The sequence below is a fragment of the Pezoporus wallicus genome, unplaced genomic scaffold (assembly GCF_028554395.1).
Source record: "Pezoporus wallicus isolate ANWC-B61680 ecotype Strahan unplaced genomic scaffold, APGP_CSIRO_Pwel_v1 scaffold_13428, whole genome shotgun sequence".
NCBI classification, from domain to species: Eukaryota; Metazoa; Chordata; class Aves; order Psittaciformes; family Psittacidae; genus Pezoporus; species Pezoporus wallicus.
The window spans coordinates 397,501-421,827 of record NW_026637482.1 but is presented as its reverse complement, the minus strand read 5'-3'; the positions used below and the strand labels follow the sequence as shown (position 1 = coordinate 421,827).

The window sequence follows — 24,327 nt, the reverse complement described above, 5'->3', positions numbered from 1 at the left end:
TGAATAAATAGCTCAAAAATAAGTACCTTTTCAGCACACTTTCTCAATATTTTCCTCTTGCAGAGTGACAACCTGTTGCCAGTGTTTCGCACTAGAATTTCTCAGGGCAGAATTTCTACCTGCCAGGCAAACTACACATGTGGCAATTCAAGTGGATTAACAGTTTGACGTAATTTTGGGGTTGTTTCAGAAACCAGCTTGCATGTTTGTGTAAATGTTATTGAAATGTGATCAACTGATAACATTTTGCCTTATGAGATAGTAGTCTGGTTAATGATAAGATAAAAGAAAGGAAAATACAAAGGATCTGCCATAATATATTTTTTTAATGTATTTTATTCTTTTTGTTGTATTTCCAAGCATGGAGGAGGCTATCTAGGTAAAAGAGTAGTTTCCTTGTTCTTTTGATGCTTGAGCAAGCACAAATCCATGCTCTGCCTGTGTATGGACCTGGCAGAGCCACTGAGTGAATCCAATGAGCTGCTAGCTGCAAACCTTCAATTTCTGGTAGTTTCATTTGGAAATTTTCCTGCTGAATTAAAAACGTAGCATCAGCCAGGATAGGATTCTAAAGACACATTCTGTGAGCAACTCCCAACTTAGTTGTACTAATACTAATATAATAATAATAATATTCAGTACCTGAAGGGACCTTATAAGGATGCTTGGGAGGGACTTTTCGTTAGGGACTGTAGTGATAGAACAAGGGGTGATGGGTTAAAACTTAAACACGGGAAGTTTAGATTGGATCTAAGGAAGAAGTTCTTTACTGTGAGGGTGGTGAGGCACTGGAATGGGTTGCCCAAGGAAGTTGGGAATGCTCCATCCCTGGCAGTGCTCAAGATCAGGTTGGACGAGGCCTTGGGTGATATGGTTTAGTGTGAGGTGTCCCTGCCCATGGCAGGAGGGTTGGAACTCCATGATCTTAAGGTCCTTTCCAGCCCTGACTGTTTTCTATGATTCTATGATATAATAAGTAGTAATATAATGAATACTAGTAATATGGTTGGTAGGTTCTTTACCCACTGACGTGCACTTTTATCTCACAGAAGTCTTATTTCCCTGGTCTGTTGTGAGGGGTTTTTCAGCTCTGGGATGTTATGGAAAAAAAAAAAGGGACACTGGCAAGAGATGGAGGTTCATGGCAGGGGAGCTTTGATGGTGCCTTGTCCCACCATCACATTCCCTCTCACACTGCTCCTTCCCCACAGGAAAAGCCACAAAATGTCCATCCACACCAGAATTGCATTGCAAAAGTGGAAAAGGAATGAAATCATGAATAAAAACATTAAAAAGGTCTTTATTAGAGATCAGGATTGTTACAGAAGAAGTAATAAACTCATGCTGTGTTCCTCTAGCTTCTACTGTATTTTTATCAGTTTTCAGCTCCTCCAATTTTCCCTTTTGAACAGCAGTTGCTTTTAACTTAATGAGGAATGCTGGGGAGGAAGAAAGCTGTATGGAGCAGGGTGGTGCTGGCTCATTAACTGACCCACCTGCAAACAAGAGCTGGTCCCCAATGCCCAACATGGGGCTTGTGTAGAGATGGAGCCCCTGCTCCAGAGGGTAAACCTGGGAAATCTATATTGCAAAGAGGCATCTCTGTTCCAGCTAGAGAGGGAAGGGAGTCTTACATATACAGAAATCTCACAGGGACATCTATTAATTACACTGGCTTTTAATTATCTGTCACTGATACGTTACATGACCTTGAGCAAGTCATTTATTTTATGTGTGTGTATCTATGTGTAAAATGCTTGTGAATTATTTAATGTCTACATATTGCTTTGAGATCCCAAAATGAAAAGCATTATAGTCGCAATTATCAAGTCTAATAGCATGGTGCATGCTGGTGTCAGCACGAATCTCAGCAGAGCACTCCGGAAAAGATCGTTCGCTGATCCTTAACGTACGATGAGGAACAGGAGAGAGATCATGGAGCATCCAGGGTCAACAGTTATTTTTCTGTCTAATCACCAATACTGCTTCTTGAACAGAGGCATAGGAAGGAAAGGTTGTAGAATATTCTTGCATATTTTATTTTTTTTCAGTTTTGTTGACTAGGTGAAGGTTAGTGCCTATAAGTACTTATCTTGAGTTAACTTGGAGTATCTAGATGTTTTAGGAATGAAAGAAAACCTCCAAATATGCCTTCTGAGACCTTAGAAAGTATTTGTGGCCTTACATTATGTTTCAGAGATTTTTTTTTTTCATTAACTTAATTCCTATTTAGGCTATCCTCAGACACATAGGCAAAATACTGTTAAAAAATAAAGAAGTTAATGGAGATAATGCAGCTGTATTTGCAACTTCCTTACAACCTAATTTTTCCTTTCATGTTATTTACTCAAAATTTAGCTAATTGTCGGTATCATATTAGCCTTCAGAAAGCCTGTTCTGTGATGTATGTGTTCCTGTGATACATAGGTTGACAGAAATAACGTTAATGCATCTGAAGATAAAGTTTGACCCAATACACAATTATGAAATGCTAGTTTGTTCCCAGGGTGAATGGTATGTGGTCAATAACTGTTTTCTGTACCGTAAGTCATAAAGGCAGCAATAAAATAAAATCTTTAGGTAGTTATAAATTGACAGATATCTGTGACCTCAGTTTCCTCCTCCCAGGCTGTCCACTAGTGGTGCCTTACTTAAAGGGAACATTTATTAACATCCTGCTTCTGTGATCTCCAGCTGCGGAAACCCATTCAGGAGCCAGACCAACATTTTTGCCTGTAACAAGGGAAATTGTTTATTTCATCTTCATGTTGTTTTTACCTTGGTGATCATACAATGTTTTAATGTGGAAAAAAGTCCTCTCTCCATGCCCAACTCCTCTACTGGTGGCAGGGAAGTCCTATTTCCTAAGCGCTCCAAAATACCATTAAAACAACAGTTTAGTGTTATGATCCGTTTGAAAGACATATGCTCATTATTTGCCTATAAACTCACAAATTTATGAACACTTACATTAGTCCTGAAATATTCTATGCTGTGGTAGAATATAGTGGTCTACAAAGTGGCTAGGAACAATATTGAGTAAAACCTAGAAACTATACAGAGTGTACTCTATGGAAACTTGTAGATGAGCATGTGTGTGTGCATTCCAAACCTTGCAACTTGTCCTCCAGTGATCTGGTTTCAATACTTTATAGCCTTTTTCCGTGAGGATGAACACGTCTAACTGCTGCATCTGCTCCTCGATGCTGACGTTGCAGTAGCCCACTAGCAGCCAGATGGAGCTCCTAGAGATTTCGTAGGGTTATTATCAACCTTGCCGAATTTATTAGGGCCTGGCTACCAGGAGGGCAATAAAGTGGAAGTTGTGATTAGCCACCTGATCATGCAAGCTTCCCTCCAAAAAATCTCTAGAGGCTTTGTATCCTTTTATTATGGGACACACATTATGCCCTTGGCAAGTTTTTTAAACTAATTTTTAGGGAAAAGGCAAATGGCACAAAGCAACAGCTGCTACTATTTTGTAATAAGAGTTTCTAACTTGATTCCTTATGTGCAAACAAAATCTTTGTTGATGCAAATTGCTAAAGAGTCCTTTTTCCCTGATATTCTCTTTATAGTTGATTATCATGGAGGTATGATCCTTCAGTGAACCTGTCCTTCACTCCTGCTCTGACTCTGAGAACTTTCCAAATAAACTTCTCTCTTTTGAGTGTTCTTATGATAGCTGCTATTTGAAACATTGCAGAGACAATAATGAATTTTTCATACATAAATGGTCTCTCCTTTTCCTCTGCACTGGGATGAGGAGCTGGACCCTAGAAATAAAAGAGAAAAATTATCTTTTTATGTGGATAAGATTAAGACTTTTAGCTCTTCAAGTACAACACATCACAGCCTTTCAGAAGGATTTCTTCCTTTGGTAACAGAAGTGGGAGCAATGTTGAGCTTTGCTTTTTCACCGTTTTCTGGATGTAATGATGAAGAATCTTCACCTTTGTTTATAAAACTGAAATTGTATTCTTCCTTAAGCGTGTCATCAGTGCATTCATTAATAGAAGCACATTTAGTAATGTTGTCAATTAAAATAAAAGCTCCTATTTTTATTATTTTTCATTTATATAGTGCTAGAGTGGAATGCTTAGCAGCTTTTCAGTTGTCTAAAGACAGTCTAAAGATAACCTTAGAAAATGCAAAGTGGGAAAGATGTGTTTTTCTCTGCCCTCTCTCTTCTAGTGGATTTTCTGCTTTCTTTTCTCCCCAGTCTCTGCTCAGCTCCCAGTGTTTTGCTGTATGGATATGTCTGAATCCATGGGCGGTTTGGGAAGCTTAAATGCTTCTCTGAGTTATGCTGAGGGACAAGGGTACATCTTGGTTAGCTGCAGAACTAGAGATTCAGGCTGATTAAAATGCATTTCTAATACATTCAGTACAAAGTGGGATGCATGTCTTAGGTGAGACTGCTTTGACCGCAAATGCCCAGCCCTAGTTGCCGGAGTGTCTCTTCATCTCTTCCTCTTTCATGCCCATGGGATTGTGATGATTTACTATTTGAATTTTTGGTGGCTCAGTTCTTTTTCTCTTGGGAAGCACAAGCTTCTGCTGCTCTGTAGTATATGGCATAAACTGACTTTAATGTCGAGAGATAAAGAAGCATGCAAACAATCTAAATCATTAAATAAGTAATACCTTTCTTCAAGTGAAGAATGAAGTTTTATTTACAACAACAGCTTAATTTTCGTTTTATTTCTTCAAGGCTGGTCTGAGGGAATATACACTGAGATCATATCCTCTTTCTGTCTTTCGGACATGGAGTTCAGAGTAAGACAAGGATACAGAGCTGTAGCAAGAGATAGAAAGAGAGTAGGTGTAGACTACTATTATTTTAAGACATGTTAGTGGAATCTTAGGATTTTGTGCCTCATCCTCTTTCCGAAGAGTCATGCATTGTAAAACCATAAAGAGTTACTTCTTCAGCTTCTTGCAGAAACAGCTCCTGAATTACCATATATAACAGAAAAGAGTAGTAAACACATGAGCTATATATCTAAATGTAGAAAAAAATATATGTTTATATAAAAATTCAATTCTACTGTCAATTTTAGATCTGGAGAAACTCTAGTGGCTTTGAGTTAGATTGTCCTGACTCCCCTTAAGGCAGGCACAACCTGGCACATTCCCTTGACGTAACTTTATTCCAAATCCATGGTTTGTGCAAGTTAGCAGTGAAAAGTACAAGGGATAGTTTTAAAAGAGGACAAAGCCAGCCTTTGAGAACATGTTATCTAAAGTCTTCCCATTGAGAAGGCTGACAAGGTTGGGCACTTGCTGACAGCAGTTATCTTTCTTGGGTCAGTAGAAACACATTCCTTATTCAAACATGCAAAGAGAAGACACTTTACATTAGGAAATGCGGACATTTCTCGGAGTTTAAATTGTTCTCTCTTGTCACAAGATCAGCTGTCATCTTAGAAAAGGTATTTCTAGAAATAGGGAGGTCATCCCAACACACAGCTCCCTAAGCCAGCTATTTCTGCTGGCAAGTATTCGATTAGTTCCCGAGACTCTACTACAGGCCCATTACAACCAATCTTTGACAGTTTTGGTAATAAATACAGCCCGCTATGGCCCTTAGAGGGAAAAGCCTGTAGAATCAGAGAATCATAGAATGGTTAGGGTTGGAAAGGACCTTAAGGATCATCTAGTTCCAACCCCCTGCCGTGGGCAGGGACACCCTACGCTAAATCATATCACCCAAGGCCTCGTCCAACCTGGCCTTGAACACTGCCAGGGATGGAGCATTCACAACCTCCATGGGCAACCCATTCCAGTGCCTCATCACCCTAACAGGAAAGAATTTCCTCCTTAGATCCAGTCTAAACTTCCCCTGTTTAAGTTTTAACTCATTACCCCTTGTCCTATCACTACAGTCCCTAATGAAGAGTCCCTCCTCGGCATCCCTATAGGCCCCCTTCAGATACTGGAAGGCTGCTATGAGGTCTCCACACAGCCTTCTCTTCTCCAGGATGAACAGCCCCAACTTTCTCAGCCTATCTTCATATGGGAGGTGCTCCAGTCCCCTGATCATCCTCGTGGCCCTTCTCTGCACTTGTTCCAACAGTTAAATGTCCTTTTTATGTTGAGGACACCAGAACTGCACCCAATGCTCCAGGTGAGGTCTCACAAGAGCAGAGTAGAGGGGCAGGATCACCTCCTTCGACCTGCTGGTCACGCTCCTTTTGATGCAGCCCAGGATACGGTTGCTTTCTGGGCTGCAAGCGCACACTGAAGCCGGCTCATGTTCATTTTCTCATCAACCAGCACCCCCAAGTCCTTCTCCTTGGGCTGCTCTGAATCTCTTCTCTGCCCAACCTGTAGCTGTGTCTGGGATTGCTCCCACCCAGGTGTAGGACCTTGCACTTGGCATGGTTAAACTTCATGAGGTTGGCATCAGCCCACCTCACAAGCGTGTCAAGGTCCCTCTGGATGGCATTCCTTCACCCCAGGGTATCAACCGAACCACAGAGCTTGGTGTCATCAGCAAAGTTGCTGAGGGCGCACTCAATCCCACTGTCCATGTCAGTGACAAAGATGTTGAACAAGACCGGTCCCAACACCGATCCCTGAGGGACACCACTCATTACTGGTCTCCAGCCGGACATTGAGCCATTGACCACAACTCTTTGCGTGTGGCCATCCAGCCAGTTCTTTATCCACCGAGACCTATCTGTCTGAAGATGGTGTTTGTGACCCACACCCACACATGCTTCCCAAGGCATTGTGGAATTCCTACACAACCTTTCAAGGAGTTATTTAAAAGACACCAGAGAATGACAACCTGATTCAGTAGGGACCTGCAAACAAGACAGACTTTAGAGCATGTTCTTCATCTGAGGGTCCTTCTGCCAAGTGAAGGTCAGGGCTATTGCATGATCTTTAAGAGACTATACACATTAAGTTTAATTTTCAAATCTGCTTTTTTCTTGCACCGAGTAAAACAAAGCACTCGTCCTCTCCCAGAGGTGTGTGGAATCTCCTGGCACGATACGTTACTGCATTTTGAATCTTGGAGCGTGTGATACTGATGTGCTGTCTGCTGGGGGACAGCTTTGGTGACTAAGCACCCATTAAGTGTGCTGTAGTACCGAGAGCTTTAAACTTTTGTGTATGCTTTTATACAAAACTACTTCATTGCAAAATGGGTCCTATCTTGTATTTAGTTTAAGTTATGTCACTCACATAACACACAAAAAAATCCTCCTGAGTCAATAGGGTTATACACTGGGGTCTGTCCAGCTCTTTATCCAAATGACTTTGATCCTATTGCTGATATGATTCCTTAAATCTCATGGACATCTTCTTTTCTAGATCTCCATTAAACTTTTGGAGTTTTTCCTCCCTTTTGTGGTACAATATCTAGCATAAAGTATCCTCAGTCTGTGACTGGGGCATTTTGGTGGGGCTGGGTTGAGATGAAATAACAAGTGTTTAGAAAAGTGTTTTTTCATTCTGTTGTGGAATAAGCATGACCTTCTGATTTGTTATTTTAAGTTATCTTTATCTGAAAATGGAATTTTTAGGCTTTCATCCAGAGCCAGGGCAAAGTACGACAATAAAAGCATCTTACGGTCCATGGCTGTTCCAGAAAAATCTCACTAACTCCCACTTTCCAACCTTTCACAGGCATTTTCTGAGAAAGAAAAAAACATTTCTGTGAAACATTTTAAGTTTGGGGAGAAAAAATGTCTGCTATTTGTTCAAGACTTTTTAGATTGCCACAATGTAATTAGAAGGAACATGAAAACAGCATGTGTTTTTATTTCCTTTGCAACCCACCTCACCATCCTTATGCTGGTGCATACCTTTAAAATATTCAGTACTGAGAAAAAACACATAGAGAGCAAATATGGGAGTGCTTGACATTTATTGAATATATAAAATATTTATAGAATGTGTATTTAAAGTGCTTGACATTTTATACATACATGCATACATATTTCCAATCTTAATGTATTACATCAGTCTGTTTTGGGGTTTTAGGTTGTCCTTATTTGTGGCACCTTCCCTGTGTTTAATACTGCACAATTTCTGCCAAAATAATTATGCAAATTACTCACTTTAATGGTTTCCTTAAGGAAAATAAGGGCACACCTCTCCCACTGTAGGAAAGGTGTTGGTGAATGAGTTATAGTTGCTAAATATGTCTGGTTTTGTTTGAAACTCAACACCCAGATATGCGTATACTGAAAATGAACCATTATAAATATAATAAAAAAAAGCAACCAAGCATCAAGCTTTCTATCAGTCTGGAAAAATACCAGCAATTAAAAAAAATAAGAGAAAGAGAGATGCAGGGAGAGGAGCACCCGTTCTGCTGGAGGATGAAAAGCTGCAGGCAAGTGGGGTCAGGGTCCTGGAGCGTCTGTCGTAAAGAATAACACATGTGAATCCGTGAATTACAAGTCTATAAATTAATTGCAGGCTTCTGCTGACATCACAATAAACTACGCTAATGAAGATTGAGTAGTTTATAATTTTGTCAGAGCTCTGAAAAATGACATGGTTTATAAACTATGTAGATACTGGTGTTTTTCAGTGAGTCTGTTGAATAAATTATACTAGGATTCTAGTGTAAAAAGAGAAATTGTTGAAAATTAATATATGAATGTGATTCTGTTTTAACTTTTTTTAATTCAAGCTTTTCTTACATAAATACTTTGTTTATTTTTCCTTGAGCCATAGTATCAATGGTGATTCTCCATAACTCAGCCACAAAACTGTCTCTTTTTCATGTATCTCCAATTTAAGTGATATTAATTTTTTAAAGCATCTTAATCATCATCCTAGTCACTAGTTTTCTCTTATGAATGATGTTTTAGTTGACAAACTGTTTACAAAATTTCCTGTATCGTGGCTGTGTGGTCTGGAGACCCTGATTTAATGTCTGTATGGCTGCAGAACAAGAAGAGCCCAGCGTGGAGTGTTTCTGAGCCAAATGCATGCATCTGTCTAAGCCTTTTTGGTAGGAAATTAGGCAGCTAAGTTAATCAGGACACCTCATCAGTTTTCATTTGCATGATTGGGTTTGAGCTGAACTGGATCGGGATCTTCCAGGTATCCTAAATTATTAAATACATGAAAAACAAGAGACTAAGCTGAAAGAAGAATAGAGAAAATGAGCCATGAAACCAGTGCTGCAGGGGCCCAGGGTATATGCTTATTTAGGTGTAGGAAACTTAGCTCAAAAGCAGAAACAATTGCTCAAATCAGCAAAAGACTGACATAAAACCTTTGCAGTCTTACTCAGATCTGCCTGAGTTTATGCACTGTATACAGTTTTTATATAATCTCATTTCTCAGAAAGTATTTGTACCTACAAGTTAGGAGAGCACTCAGGGTTGATTGGGTGCGTATGATTGAAGAGCTGATGGTGTCTAGGACTCTCTCTTCATTTATTACCAAAGCTGGAAACAATATTGTCAATAAGAAAAAAAAAAAAAAGAATAAAAGAAAGATTTGTAGTTAAGGTGCGGAAATATGAACCCTGAAGAACACAATTTATTGGTGCGTCTGCCATAGTATTCCTACTGGACATGGGTTTTGTCACTTACACCATGCATACATATACTGCAACTGTTTTCATCTTTTTCCGCTTCCCTAATGAGACTTTTTGCTCTGATGTGCAAAAAACCCACATTAGAATATTGAGTACTAAATCACACCTAACCAGGCAAGAAAAATACGGGGTACTTCTGCCCTATCACTGGTAGCTTGGCTAGTAGCACCTCTTAGTGTCCAACTCCTACGAATTTAAATACACCTGCGGTTCATGCAGGAGTTGTCAAAATAGGAGCCAGATTAAAAAAAAAAAACAAACACTGGGAAATAAATGAATCACTTTGTTTGCAGAGAAAAATTTGAAAACTATAAAGCATGAAGCTGTGTACTAAATAGGAAGCTTGAAATTAATCCTGAATCACTCTTTCAGTGAGTGGGGTCCTCCTATAGCCCTGAGGGAGACTGCTAAGAAACTAAATTTTATTGTGTAATTGAAGAGCATACTGTAATCCCTGCAAACCTGAGTTAGGGATGTGAGGGCAGCCTCCATTCTCACATTTCTTAGCTTTTTTCTCTGCAATTTATTTTATAATCTTCACCTTCTTTTAATTTAGAGGGGTTTTTTAATATTATGGCTTTATAAATATTATAATCAGACATTGGGAATGATGGCTGGAGAAATACAATTGGATTTTCTGTCTGGAATAATAAGTCATGGATGGTACTTAGGAATTAATCTATTCTGGCTTTGTGGCAACTGTGGGTATTCAAAACTGAGACCTTCATTCCCCTACGAAAGCTGGTGGAATGTACGTAGGCTGCTGAGTTTTTGCGTGTGCTTTTCAATACAGTGCGGGGGAGGCTTATTAGAAATGTAATGTTATTAGCAGTTTTTCTCAAATTGCTGATTTCCATCATCCTAGTAGTACAATAATGATGAAATTAAATTAAATTAGCATATCATATAGCACACTGAAAAACTGTGAATACATTATAGTAATACAAGGCAACAGATAATTGCTAGCTTAATAAGAATTTATTTTTGGCAAAGATAATTCAACCTTTTTCTTCTTCCAATCACTAGGGACAAATTTCCTGGTTATTGATTATCTCCTCATCTTCTCTAAACCAAGTCAGAAGTCCTTCTTGGTTATATGCAAATGTCTCTAAATATTTGTAATTCTGTATCATTTGTCAGTCGACTTGTCTTGTACCTGTAGGTAGCTGTCCATACTTTGACTGGTAGGACCTTGTTATAAACAGTTGGCATCTGATCCTCTAAAACAAATTAGATTTCATTACCCCTATATTCACTTAGTGACAATATTATTTTACATGTCTTCTAAATTGAGGTTTTAATTATTCCATTTGGGAAAAACAAAAAAACAAAAAAACAAAAAACCCAAACATTGATGGTTTAAGTGTATTTTCCAGAGCAAATATTTTCCCTGGTATTAAATTTTTAATAGGCTCAGCGTCAAAGAGAATAATTTGAATTACAGAAATGTTTTCTATTTATGTCTAATATTCTTCAAGCTCGTTGAAATTATTTACTTTCTAAGCTTTAATTTATATCTACTCATTGCCACTTTCATTTTTTCCCCATCCTTTTTGCAGTTCCACCATGGTTTTTAGTTCACCCTTCAAATCTTTATGCCTACGAGAGTATGGATATTGAGTTTGAATGTACTGTGTCTGGTAAGCCTGTTCCTATGGTGGAGTGGATCAAGAACGGAGAAGTGGTCATTCCCAGCGACTATTTTCAGATAGTGGTAATTATCTGGCTTTCACTTATTAGATTATTTTAGAAATCAAGTTCTGAAATGTATTGTGATATTTGATACAATTGTTGCCTTCACAAGCATATTAGTCTTCCCAAAGAAAACAGAATACATATTATGCACATTGCACTGGGATGTGTTTGGTCACGTATGTTGACACTGTCTGAATTCTAGTGATATTTGAATGAGTTGCTATTGATAATATTATTTACCATGTTAGTTACTTCCCTTGCCATTGTCAGTGGTCAAAAAAATAATAGATCTCCAACGAAACAGTACATGGGTACAAGGGGTTAAGAGTCATAGAGTAGGTTGGGTTGGGAGGGACCTTAAAGCTCATCCAGCTCCAAACCCCTGCCACGGGCAGGGACCCCTTCCACTAGAGCAGCTTGCTCCAAGCCCCTGTGTCCAACCTGGCCTTGAACACTGTCAGGGATGGGGCAACCGCAGCTTCTCTGGGCACCCTGTGCCAGCGCCTCAGCACCCTCACAGGGAAGAGCTTCTGCCTAAGAGCTCATCTCAGCCTCCCCTCTGGCAGGTTAAAGCCATTCCCCTTGGCTTGTCCCTACAGGCCCTTGTCAAAAGTCCCACTTGACATAATTACAACTTTTCAAAGGGAATTGTTGTGTGCCCTACCCAAAGTAACATCCCTGTCCAGGATTACAATCTCCTTTAGTTTAAATGCCCTTAGTACATGGGCTAAGAATTTATGCTGTGTTTTATGAAAGGGGTGATCTAGCTGGCCTCTCCTGAAAACGGTGCCACTTGTAACACACTTGTAAGTGAGGAGGGATGTTGGGGACCACCTCTTTAGCCATATGAAGATGCCTGTAGGCCACAAGTTGTGGCTGGTTCAGAGACGCGGCTTGCTTCAGCGCTTTTTAATTTTTCACCTTGTAGCAAATAATATTGATTATCATCATGTCTTTCAATTACTTATCACAAAAAAAGCTTTTGTAATGTGTTTTTCATGCAGGATAGACTTATTCTTCCATATGCAACAGAAATTCAACCTTTGTTTTTAAATATTTTTGTTATTAGAAAGCAGCCAGAAGCTGTCCAGAGAAAAGACAGGTCTCTTTTGCTGCCATGGATGTGTGGTAAAGGTGCTAGAAAATGACTTCACTTAATAGTTAATAGAAGGTGCATTTCAGCCTGATAATACCCCTCACTTGAGATTTTTTACCCAACATAATTGGTTTCTGCTTGTGCTAACAAAAGCTAAAAGTTAAATCTGTTTCAAATGAAGTAAGCGTGGAGTGACATTTTCTTGAGGATCTCCAGGCCTCAAGCCATATGGAGGGTTTGACCTTCAGAATAGTGTTTGTTCAAAGATGCAGAAGGTGAAAGTTCTTTTAAATCTTCCCTGCAGCAAAGGGCCAGGACAAAATTCAGAGCACTGCTCAAGTGATGGCTGCAATTTGGAGCTTGAGAAGGGTGTTGGATGGATTCTGTGCAGGAAAGTGAATTCACCCTTGGGCCATAGGCACTATCATACAAAATGCAAAGATTACAAGGTGTCAAGACGATCCTAATGAAAGTGCTTATGGTTATGTGCCTCCAAGGATCAGGGCTATGTGAGGCGGATTACATACACATCACCATGTTTCACAGAATGGCCCTTCTGGAAAGGTTTTATAATCCACGTTCGCTCTGGATGGTGTTTTTTCTAGTTAATTCTCTCCACTTCCTTGCTTTCTCTTTTGTTTTCTCTCTAGGGTGGCAGCAACTTAAGGATTCTGGGCTTGGTAAAGTCAGATGAAGGTTTTTATCAGTGTGTAGCTGAAAATGAAGCTGGAAACGCACAGGCCAGTGCACAGCTAATCATCCCAGAGCCTGGTAAGATGCAAAGGACATACAGAATTGTAGATGTAATTAATGCTATTAACAAAAAAATCCCAAATGAGCAGCTACTATTCTTTACTCCCTCTTACTTATCCAGCTGGCTGGCTTTAGTTAAGAGCGTGTCCAGGCTATCAGATAGTTTGAGGTATTTTGTTCACTGAGGCAATTACAAATGCTGGCCTTGTCCTCAAAATTACTCTGGAGGCTCACTAAACCTGCATGAAAAGCCAATGGTAATACCCTACTATGTATTAGTGGGCTTTGTCCTGCTGAAATATGAGGTGATCACAAACTGGTGGGGTGATGGAATAAAGTAGTCCATAAGCAACAGCGAATTTTTCCTGTGCAGTTCTGCATTAGGCTGTTGTAGAACGCTTGTCTCGGGGAAGAGAAGAGGAGAAAAAGAGGGGAAGAAAAAGAAAATTTAGCAGTGGAATATCAAGTGCAGCCAGCCATTGAGATCAGAATGTTTGTGTCTACGTGCTGACAGGATGAATGTTGTTTTTTGTTGTTGTTACTCGGAAATTAATACGTGTTTGGTTTTATGGACAGCACTGTGCAGCAGATGAAGTGTTTACTACTTTATGGGGTTTTAAGTAACAGAGAGATGTCTTCATCTTAAACTAGCTGATACATAAAGCATAGATAAAAGCCTGTCAAAGTTTCTGGGTTATAAATGATTAATGACCTGCACTGGGCTGCAGGTTACACTTGCTACCTCTCATGGATTATGGCACTAAGATGAGAACAGGAGAGTGTGCTGAAGCATTGTTCTTTCTCTGATTTGGATTGAGAAGAGCAGAATCTTGGTAGACCACAAATTGTCAACACAACCTTGCTGAGATCAATTAACCAGCCTGATGGCTCATATCATAGTATTTCTTTGGGAAATACTTTGAAAAGCTTCCACACAGCATCAGTGTGAAGTTTTAAAGCTTTGCCAAAAATCTGGCTGTTTGGAAATAGAGAAATAAGTATGGCTGCAGTCCATGTTCTTGTTAGCTGCAGTAGTCTGACTCTTAGGAACTCCTGTCTGAACACTGAGCAGGAACATTTGCTGAGATTCATCAAAGCTCAGTCCTGCAAGCTGTTGTGTTATGAGCACTGTTATCCATAGTGGTTCCAGGTAGTGCAGAGGGAGGTAACAGTACCGCGTGGCCATAGCTGAGATCATCTGGTAGACAAAAGTAAGCAGTAAGCACCACTGAAATCCAAAGATCCCCAGTTTTCAAAGTCCTGTTTATGCAAATACTTCAGGCAGATGCAAATACGAGCTGGGTTAAGGTTTCTCCATCTATTTTCTCCCTTGGTCTCACATGCATGGCTGAACATGGTTTTGCATATCATTGAAGATCCCTGTCACTCCTTCTCCCTTTACTTTCAGTATCTCTTTCAGCCTGTTCTCTTTCCTCTCTCTCCCTTACCTGAAACCAACTACTTGAGATCCATCAGAGACCTCTCAGCCACTTTCTCCCTCTCCCCTAGATGCTCATGCCCCAGACACTTCACAGCCTTGGAACCATGCAGCTTGGTGAGATATCCAGGAAGAAGGGGGTGCGGGTAAATAGAGAAATAATGTCATGTCCACTGAGTCATTATCATTATCCTCTTGCAGCCTGGGGTCCCTCCTCACCCAGCTCTGCAGGACTAATTGGCTAACTAAGATTGGTGGTTGGGTATCAGGATCGAGGGACAGATATTTATTTGGGTTCCCACTTCTTTACATGCCCTCTGCCTGGTGTGGTGCAGCATCTTGCCAGGTGCGCATTTCCCTCTGTGCAGTCACCAGAGATGATGATGAGGTTACCTTGCCTTGGAGACAAATGTGAAAATGAGAAGGCACAGACAAATGTATGTCAGTGGCAGAAAAAAGAAGTTTATATGATACTGAGGAAGGCTGGCTGGGATCATCATCGTCCTGCTCAGAAACAACTTGCTCCACTTCAGATCTCACTGTGGGATGTGCACATTTGTCTTGCCTTTGTATTTTGTTGTTTGGTTGGTTGGGGTTTGTTTCTTTCCTTCTGCTTGTTCTTAAGCTGAATCTCACATGCAGTTCATACATTTGGATTATATTTAGACACACGAGCATCTAAAGGAAGCAGGCCATCTCCTACTGCAGGGGGCTTTAATCCGGTGCTAGGATCATCCTGAAGGAAACTGAGCAACTCATTGCTGCTCTCACCTAGTCATGGCAAGTGAAATGCTGTCAGTAAATTTCACGCTCTGTGTTAGTGTTTATTATGTTTGGCATTGAATTAAAATTAAAATAGAAGAAAATGGAAAGAAAATCCTAAAGAGCTACAGGACACCATTGTAAATTGTCTCCATTTCCCTTTTTAAGTGATGGATTACTTTTTTCTGGTTATTTAATCGGATCTTCAAACAATGCCACTCCAATTCCTTTGAGATGAAGGGAGGGCCGGCATGCACAGATGGTGGAGAAGCCAGCTATAAATACAAATGAAGCGCTGGGGCTGGCCGTGGCAGGAGGAATGTACTCCCCTCAGCTTTGATTTTGTTGGATCATGCTCAAGCATGCATGTGTTTTTATGAGAGCCTGATGAAGTTTCAATATACTCATTAATAGCTATCATCTCTTTCTGGAGCCATTAATGTAGAAGGGGCTTAAATGGAGACATGCTGAATGCTTATCTGAGCTTCGTTTTCCTGAAAGCCAGGGTCAAAACCCTTCATTGAACTAATAATGATTAACTCTAACAATGATTTCTATGCCAAGCTTACATTAGGGTAAAATGATCACTACTTTTTTATTTGATGGTGATTCATAAGACTACAGTTAGTTTTTGCTTTTATTTATTGCAAATAATTTGGATCATCTAGTAAGTTAAATATGTTGTGTAAGTTCTACTGTGGGATTTTGTAAGTTATAATCAGGTAGAAGGATACAATGTGATTGCTCCTATTACTTTTGTTGTTATGCCAATATGTAGATTCACCTCCACTGCTGACTACCTTTAACTCTAGGGGCTGAAGTAGCAGCACATAAGATGGCATTAAGCAAACATAAATGAGCTCAGACTGAGACTGAAAGTACCCCTTGCAGAGGCTGTGATGCTAAATTATAATTAGACAATACTGAAACGAGAAGTGAAAGCCAGAAGGCTGCTAGCTCATACAGTTAACAGCTTCCACTTTTAGTATTCCACATGTGGCTATAGGATGCTTATAACTATTTTGATATCTGTTGCTTAGACTATAAAAAGCCAACGAGCTCCCGGAGAAATATAAAATCTCTGTCCTTTTAAGTCTAGATTATGACTAGAGGGGCATTGTACTTAACAGTGTATTATCAATGGGAGCATAAGTGACAGTTGCTGGTCTGCAGTGCACAAGTTAGTCAATAAATCAAAGTATATTTGTTGATGCCAGCACACTTGGGAAAAAGGTGGTTGGGATTGTTTCTACTCCTTTTTCTTTTCTTCCCATTAACAATCTTAATGTTACCCTCTTAGGAAGAGATTGCTCACCATTTTATAACAAGAAAAACAACAAGCAACTTGAAAGGCTTCCTATTTCTGTAGAAACCAAAGCAATAAATGAGTCAGATTTAAGGATTTCAGTTCTTTCATCCCCAACGCATACATTCTGAGTTTATCAGGCCACTGTGCTGCTTGGCTTCCTCTATTTCTGCTCCTTAACTCTGCTAAAGGGACTTTGTGCAGTCTATGTGAATGTGTGATCATACTGAGCAGGTACCAGGAATAAAGCCTACAGTATGTACTTATGGTTACATGTACTGGAAAAAATTCTCAGCAAGAAGAATCAGATGAAAGAGATCTCAGCTGTCTTGGCTTTATGGCTGTTTAAAATCTGTTATTTGCACACCTAAAGAATGAATAGAGAACAGCGTGGTGCTGAGTGATGGATGTGCATAACTTCAGCTGAGGAGAGTGTCCCAGAGGAGTCTTCCCATAAGGAACTCCCAGACCATTATTTGATTTATGCCAGTGGCTTCTCAGAGATTCATCCTTCAGATATTCATAAGATGTGTAGAGCAATTGTTTTATTATAGCAGATGGAAGATCAGATAAAGACAGCCCTGAAATAATTAACTTGTGTATAGGGTAGGATAATTATTAGCTATGTCTGGCAAAATACCTCTTTCTACATAAACTGAAAATTTAGAAGCTCAGGAATATACCCTCACCCAGAGACTGGTAAAAGTGCTGTAGATCACTCTACACTCTTGGCATTGCAAGCACCAGCTAAGTTAGCAAACAGAGCAACAAAGAAAACTATCTCTTATGCAGTATAACTAATGAACACCTGGGCTTTTTGTGCTGCCAAGCAGGGAGGGGACACAGCCCCAGATTATTTGAAGAAAGGATTACATGTCCATACACTGGCGATCTCCAGATGCAGAAGAATGTCCAAAGACAGGTGTTACAGGGAGACAGGAAAGGGTACAAGAGCTGATGCTCATGGGTATCCTGGTCCTTGGTGGCTTGTCCCCATTGAGTGGGTGCTGAACTCCCCGCCCTGCTTCTCGGGCTCAGGTTTCTCTGCCATTCACTTTGTCATTTTCATCACGTACTTTGTCTTTCTTTTTAATTCCTCAGCTTACAAGTTGCATAGCTCCTTCTCATGTCAGATCTTCAGCTTAGCAGCTAGCAGATTTTAGATTTTTGCATGCACAAGGCTTTGCATTTCCGCATAATGAGGCTGAGTTTGGGAAACCCAGGAATTACTTGTTTTGCTAAGGATAAACAGAGGTTGAATCAAATAATTTTCAAAAAACTTCCTTTCTCCTATTACAAAAACATTCTGTGAGGCACCATGTACCTTCCCTTTAATATCATAGATACTATTTAGTCTTATTTATAATTACTTGATTACTTATATTAATATTTATAATTATAGTATTGTGTATAGTATTAATAATTACTTCCTCATTAAAGAAAACCCAACAAAATGAAATCCATCTCTATACTAAAAACTGAGCTTATATTGTCATTAAAACTTCATATTTTTAGTCCTTTCAAGTCTGTTGGAATGCTAAACCATGTACATTAATCTTACTTATGGTTAGCCTTAAAATGAGTCTGAAATAAACTCCATGATTTCAAATACCAGGAAAAACAGGTGGGTTTTTTTAACAATTGGTAGAACAGTGAAAAAGTAGTGATGAGAAATGTTCTTCATCAGAAATTTTAAAAAGCAGTTTGACAGATACATCTTGGTGCTAATAATCCTGATTCTGCCTTCACAGAGGAATCTGCAATGTGTCTGTTCAGTTGGCTCTTTATGCCCTGAATTAGAGATAAGAAATTTCACAGAGCTACTTTGCATTGTGTAGGCAGAGACAGAGCAGAGGAAAGAAGTGAGAGACTATTTAAAAATCCCACTCATAAATTTCAGAGTAGAATATTTTTTTCTTTCTTTCTTTTTTTCCCTTTTTTTTCCTCTAACAGAGGAATAGCTGTTCTACTGGGATGTGGAAGGGTATTTATTTTCTGAAGGCTTATTTAATCAGGTGGTGCAGGTTACATTGACTGTATTGACTTCTCATATTTAAAAGAGCATGAGGGCAAATTCCTGTACTGGGTCAGGGACTCTTTACCCCATTGAGCTGCTCACTCACGGGCTCTGGTTTGAGCACTGTTGGGCAAGAAAACTTGTGCATGGCTCTCGTGTGCTGTTCCCGAGGAGGAACAAAGCAGTGACTGCACTACACACCAAGCTGTGTGATGTGGTCAATGCACTGGAGGGAAGGGATGGGATGTAGAGGGTCCTGGACAGGCTGGAGACCATGTGAGACCATGTGAACCTCATGGAGTTCAACAAGGCCAAGGGCAAGGTCCTGCCCCTGGGTCAAGGCAATCACCAACACAAACATAGGCTGGGGGAGACTGGATGGAGCAGCCTGAGGAGAAGGACTTGGGGGTGTCCTGGCCAGGACTTCTCTGCTCTGGAGACAGGCTGAGAAGAGAAGGCTCCAGGAGACCTCAGAGCAGCTCTAGTGCCTACAGGGGCTACAAGAAAACCTGGAGAGAGGTTTTGGACAAGGTCCTGTAGGGACAGGCCAAGGGGAATGGCTTTAACCTGCCAGAGGGGAGACTGAGATGAGCTCTTAGGCAGAAGCTCTTCGCTGTGAGGGTGCTGAGGCGCTGGCACAGGGTGCCCAGAGAAGCTGTGGCTGCCCCATCCCTGGCAGTGTTCAAGGCCAGGTTGGACACAGGGGCTTGGAGCAACCTGCTCCAGTGGAAGGTGTCCCTGCCCGTGGCAAGGCTTGGAGCTTGATGATGTTTAAGGTCTCTTCCAACACAAACCAGTCTGGGATTCTACAGTTCTGTGTTGTGCAGTGTCACTCTCCACCACACGTGGTTCTCCATCATCTTCCAAGCAGACTCAGACTGAAGTTCTGCTTCTAGCTGTGGGAGAGTTTCCCCTGACGTATCAGCCCAAAATCTCTGGTTTTATTCTATAAATGTGGCATTTTTACTGAGCTGCAGCACAGCCCCAAGTATCTAACGCTCTTCCAAATGAAATAAATAGTTAAAAGTTGTAAGTATACCCTAAGGATATTGAGGTGTAACCTTGCAGAGCACGCCGTTCCAAGCATGAACTGTGATGTAGCCCAGCTGTGATAATTTCAGCCCAAATGTGACATGACAGCCTAAGGCAGAGGTGGCTTGCAGTGGGGCTGTGCCTTGCAGCTCTGGACCATGGAGGTATTTAATGATCTGTACCACCATCGTGTTTGGAGCCCCACCATGGTTGATGGGTGAAGAGGTGCTTCAGGGGAAACTGCTGCCAGGAAAAAGAGGTAAAAGCACCTAAAGCACAAGGGTGGGGAGAAGAATAACCTCCTGAACCATAGTGTCAGGATTTTTTGTGATAAAACAAGATTTAACATCCTTATTTTGGTATGCACAACTGGTAAGCTGCTCACATTTATTGCACCGCATGAGCAGTAATGATCATGATAATAGTAAGAATAAATTTTGTTTATATGCTTTTATGGTGGTCTTTGCCATAATATTATGACACCTTATTGGGGATTTATAACAGAAATATGGAAAAAATGCAAACTCAGTGGAATATTTTTTTATGGTACGAAAAGATATATAAAGGCCACCCTAAAAACAGCAGAGGTGCTTAGAAGGCACCCTGGACACAAGAGGTTATCTTGGAAGATTTTTGGTGTTTTCACCTTTTCAGGTATTAACCAGTTAGGTAAACATCTCCTGGGCATATTTTTTATCTGGCCACAGGGTGTGTAGGAAAGAATTATTTGGATTCACGAGACTATGTCCATCTTGATCTAGTGGCATTACTGGGACTATAACATAATCTGTAAAGTGCAGTTAGAGGTGCTTGATCTTACCTTAAAATGCCAACGTAAAACCTGGTGACTTTGCTCTATAAGAGCTGCAATGGTTTAAAAACCTGGCAGCTGGGTTTCTACACCAGCACAGTCCTTTATGAAGTTCAGAGGAGCTTCTGTGCTGGAGACACGCTGTTTTTCCCCAGCTGAAGGAGACTGCAGTGAAGACAGAGTTTTGAGCATTTGAACTGTCAGGGAGAAGAAGTCCAGCAAGAGGGAGGCTCTGGAGAGGGGTCATTTGAGAATGTGGTAAGACCAGGAGATGTTTCCTAGCCTGAAGTAGGATGTATCTCCTTCCATCTATCATAGAATCATAGAATAGTTAGGGTTGGAAAGGACCTTAGGATCATCCAGTTCCAACCCCCGTGCCATGGGCAGGGACACCTCACACTAAACCATCTCACCCAAGGCCTCGTCCAACCTGGTCTTGAACTCTGCCAGGGATGGAGCATTCACAACCTCCCTGGGCAACCCAATCCAGTGCCTCACCACCCTCACAGTAAAGAACTTCCACCCTAGATCCAATCTAAACTTCCCGTTTTAGTTTTAACCCGTTACCCCTTGTCCTATCACTACAGTCCCTAATGAAGAGTCCCTCCCCAGCATCCATTCCTATGAAATGTCAGGTATTCTGACGTGAGACATTTCTCAGCTCTGCTATATGTGAAGGTGAACAGGATCAGTTTTTATAAGCAGTTTGAAGAGGAGAGAACCCAGAATAAATAGTCCTGTTACAGGTACAGGGTGTGTGCTTGCAGCTTTTATAGGTCTGAGATGAGAAGTAGTTGGACCTGAACATTCCCTATCCCTGTGGAATGCTGCTGATGGGTGGCTGCTGTGCAGCATGGGGGCCTTTACTGCTTACACCTTGGGTTTTGGGTTGTGTTTCTCTGTTGCACTAATGTACCCGTGATGAGATGGGCGAAGGCACCGGCGCCTGAAGCCAGCAGAAGCTCTCAGGATTTGGGTGCAGGTTTGTACAACCGGGGAGAGAAGTTCAGGTGAGCAAGGAACTCATGGGAGAAATGGAAGTATTTAGGCAGCTCTAACACCTGCAGCAGTCAATAGCAGAGTGGTGTGGGACTGGAAGATTGACAATTTAGAAGCAATTTTTGAAGTTACGTTAGTCATCTAAGGGGTCAGTTGGATTCTGAGAACATTTGTGCCTCCTGAATCATTTACAATCATGTTTGTGCTTTCCTAAAAAGGGAAAAATAACCACACTGTTAAAGAGCGATCCAAGCACAAAGGTTCTGTGAAGGCATAATAGAAATTCACAGAAAATACTATGAAACCTATTGCATGTAAGAGAGAAAGAGCTGTTATCTGTACTCTTAACAGGAGCACAACTATATATTAAAATAGATTTAGGATAATTTGAAAAAAAGACAAAGAATGGTAATTATCTCCTGTAATGTTATTAACCATTTAAAACACAGCCTTACCATGATTTTTGTCTTTAAGAAAGGATATATTTTGATAAATAATAAGGATGGGAAACTGACATACAATTAAGGTTCAATTGGTGTTAATTGAATCACTTAGTGTATGTTGGCTTTACATGGTAATGTCAGAATAATCACATGATAAATTAATAACTGCACAATTAGTTCTAAGACTTTGAGATCTGTTAGAATATAATATGTCAGAACAGCAGAACTAAAATGACTGTGGAAAGTGATGTGTTTTTTAGTCCTGTATGAGTTTGGTGCAGATAACTGAGTGTAATGATTTTATATAGGAACTCTTACTATGACTATTGGTTTTGTGGGGTTTGGAGGGGGGGGTTAAACCTTGAAAGGAGATTTTGTTTTTCACAGGTATTGTATGAATGAGTAGACTTGCATACCCGAAAGCTCAATTTTTCATATAGGAATTCGAGTGCAAAGAAAATAGGTTTTCATGAACAGCTCATTGAAGAGGTGCTCATTCAGCTTTGCATATGCTCAGAATTTTGTGCTTCCACAAGAGCAGTACAACGTACTACACAGTTAAGTAACGCTGTACAAAACTCCAGAAAAGGTGCCAAGTCAAATTCTGAAGGAACTGGAACCCGAGAGGAGGTCAAATGCATCTCAGCATGGGTGTCTGCTGCTGCCCAGATCTGGTGGTTGTGCATCTGCTTTCCCTCAGCTCTGCCAGGACTAACTTGTGCCCATCACCTCTTGTCGTTTCCATGTGACTCCTTGTAAAAGGGAGTCTCCATCTTCTTTGTAACCACCCTTGACATACCGGTGACGAGGTCTCCCCTGAGCCTTCTTTTCTGCAGGCTGAACAGACCCAGCTCTATCAGCCTTTCCTCATACGGCTTCCCAGTCCTTGGATCATTTTTGTGGCCCTTCTCTGGATCCTCTTCAGCCCGTCCACATCTCTTTTGTGCAGCAGGGACCAAAAATGAACACAAGTATCAAATGAGAAATGAGGTAGGCTACAGATAGCAGCTTTTGCAAGGAGCTTGCTGTGACTCCATGAAACCAGTGGAAGGGGATTTACAGTCAGAAGAGGTGATGATACAGGTTTCAGGGAAGCCATGGTCATTCTTCTAATGTATGTGGTCCTGAGCAGCCTGTGAGGGCTGGCCATAGGCCAAGATCCATCTGCTCTTGTTTACAGGGAAGTATCTGTGGCCTGAGTTTCAACAATTTAACAATAAATTGTAATGGGGGGGGGGGGTTAACAGCACTGCAGTCTGTGTGGGCTTTGACTTCCTTCCTTTAATCCACCTATAAGGAAGGAATTGAGGAAAAAATATGGAGAAAAGATTTTTCCTTAGAGAGGAAAGCCAGGACAGAGCCTAAACTAGTTTGACTCTAGTTTGCCTAAACTGACTTAGAGCCTAAACTGACTGTAGTCTGACTCCAGTGCGACAAAGGTTTTACCCCACACCTCAGAGTAACTCATTGAGATGCCTACGGGTTAAATGAGTTCTACAGTATTTGCCTATCAAAGGTGGACTTAATATAACTAAATTAGAAATCCTGATGTGTCTGTATATTCTGTAACTGGATGCTGTCTGTGAATATAAGTTATTTAAGAGTTCTTCACCTCTATACAGCTCCTATCCTTCTACCCCTGTTCGTTTGGCCAGGTTTAGCTGGGTGTTTCATCCCAGGCTTCTGACTTCACTTGCCACTTCACAATCCAGAGAGAGCTTAATTTTAAGTTAACTCCTCTCTTTGTCATCTTTTTCCTCCCTTTTGCAGCCGCTCATTTTCCCCCAAGCATAACAGTTTTCTTTAGGAGCGTAGATGAAGTTACACTGCAGGGTTCAGGAGTAATAAGGTCAGGAGATGCATTGTCTGCAGTCCTGAGTGCTGATGGGTTTTTAAATGTAGTGCACTGACTTGTCACCTTCCCAGGAGAAACCTATTTGCTGAGCTGCCATTTGATCAACGATAAGAAAGAGCAGGAAATAGCTAAATGTATTTGGTTTATAGGGAAACAACAAATTAATCTTCAGGCATATTTGTCAGTGATACTAACTTTGCATCCTTAATCCCTGATGGAAAAATTTAGGGAAAAGAATCCTCAAACATGCAGACTTACATGGGGGCCTATTTAGGAAAACGCTAGATACCATATTAGGTTTGCTTTTATTCATACTTGGAGCCAATGGTACAGGATGACACATGGAGCACGTGAACAAGATACAAAAATGTGCTGTCAATATCACTCTGAAGACTAGAATATATTGATTTCATTAGCACCTACAGCTCCGGCAATAAAAGACTGAGAGCTTTGCCATTCCTGTGTACACGTTTCCTTGTGCTCTCCTATGTGCAAAATGCAATTTTTCAGTGTTGCAAAAGATGAGTCTGGGAGAGAATGAAAAAA

The 24,327-nt window shown here is 40.7% G+C and overlaps 1 protein-coding gene and 1 long non-coding RNA gene across 2 annotated transcripts in view; one reads left to right on the top strand and one right to left on the bottom strand.

Moving 5' to 3' along the window:
- DCC (DCC netrin 1 receptor) overlaps nucleotides 1–24,327 on the top strand; it is a 602,355-nt gene that overhangs the window by 352,880 nt on the left and 225,148 nt on the right. Inside the window, exons 6-7 of the mRNA XM_057405653.1 lie at nucleotides 11,134–11,288; nucleotides 13,016–13,136. Coding sequence (XP_057261636.1) covers nucleotides 11,134–11,288; nucleotides 13,016–13,136 — 276 coding nt within the window. The remainder of the gene's footprint in view (nucleotides 1–11,133; nucleotides 11,289–13,015; nucleotides 13,137–24,327) is intronic.
- Nucleotides 1–24,327, bottom strand: part of LOC130597281 (uncharacterized) — a 269,591-nt gene that overhangs the window by 151,369 nt on the left and 93,895 nt on the right. The gene's annotated exons all lie outside the window — the stretch shown is intronic.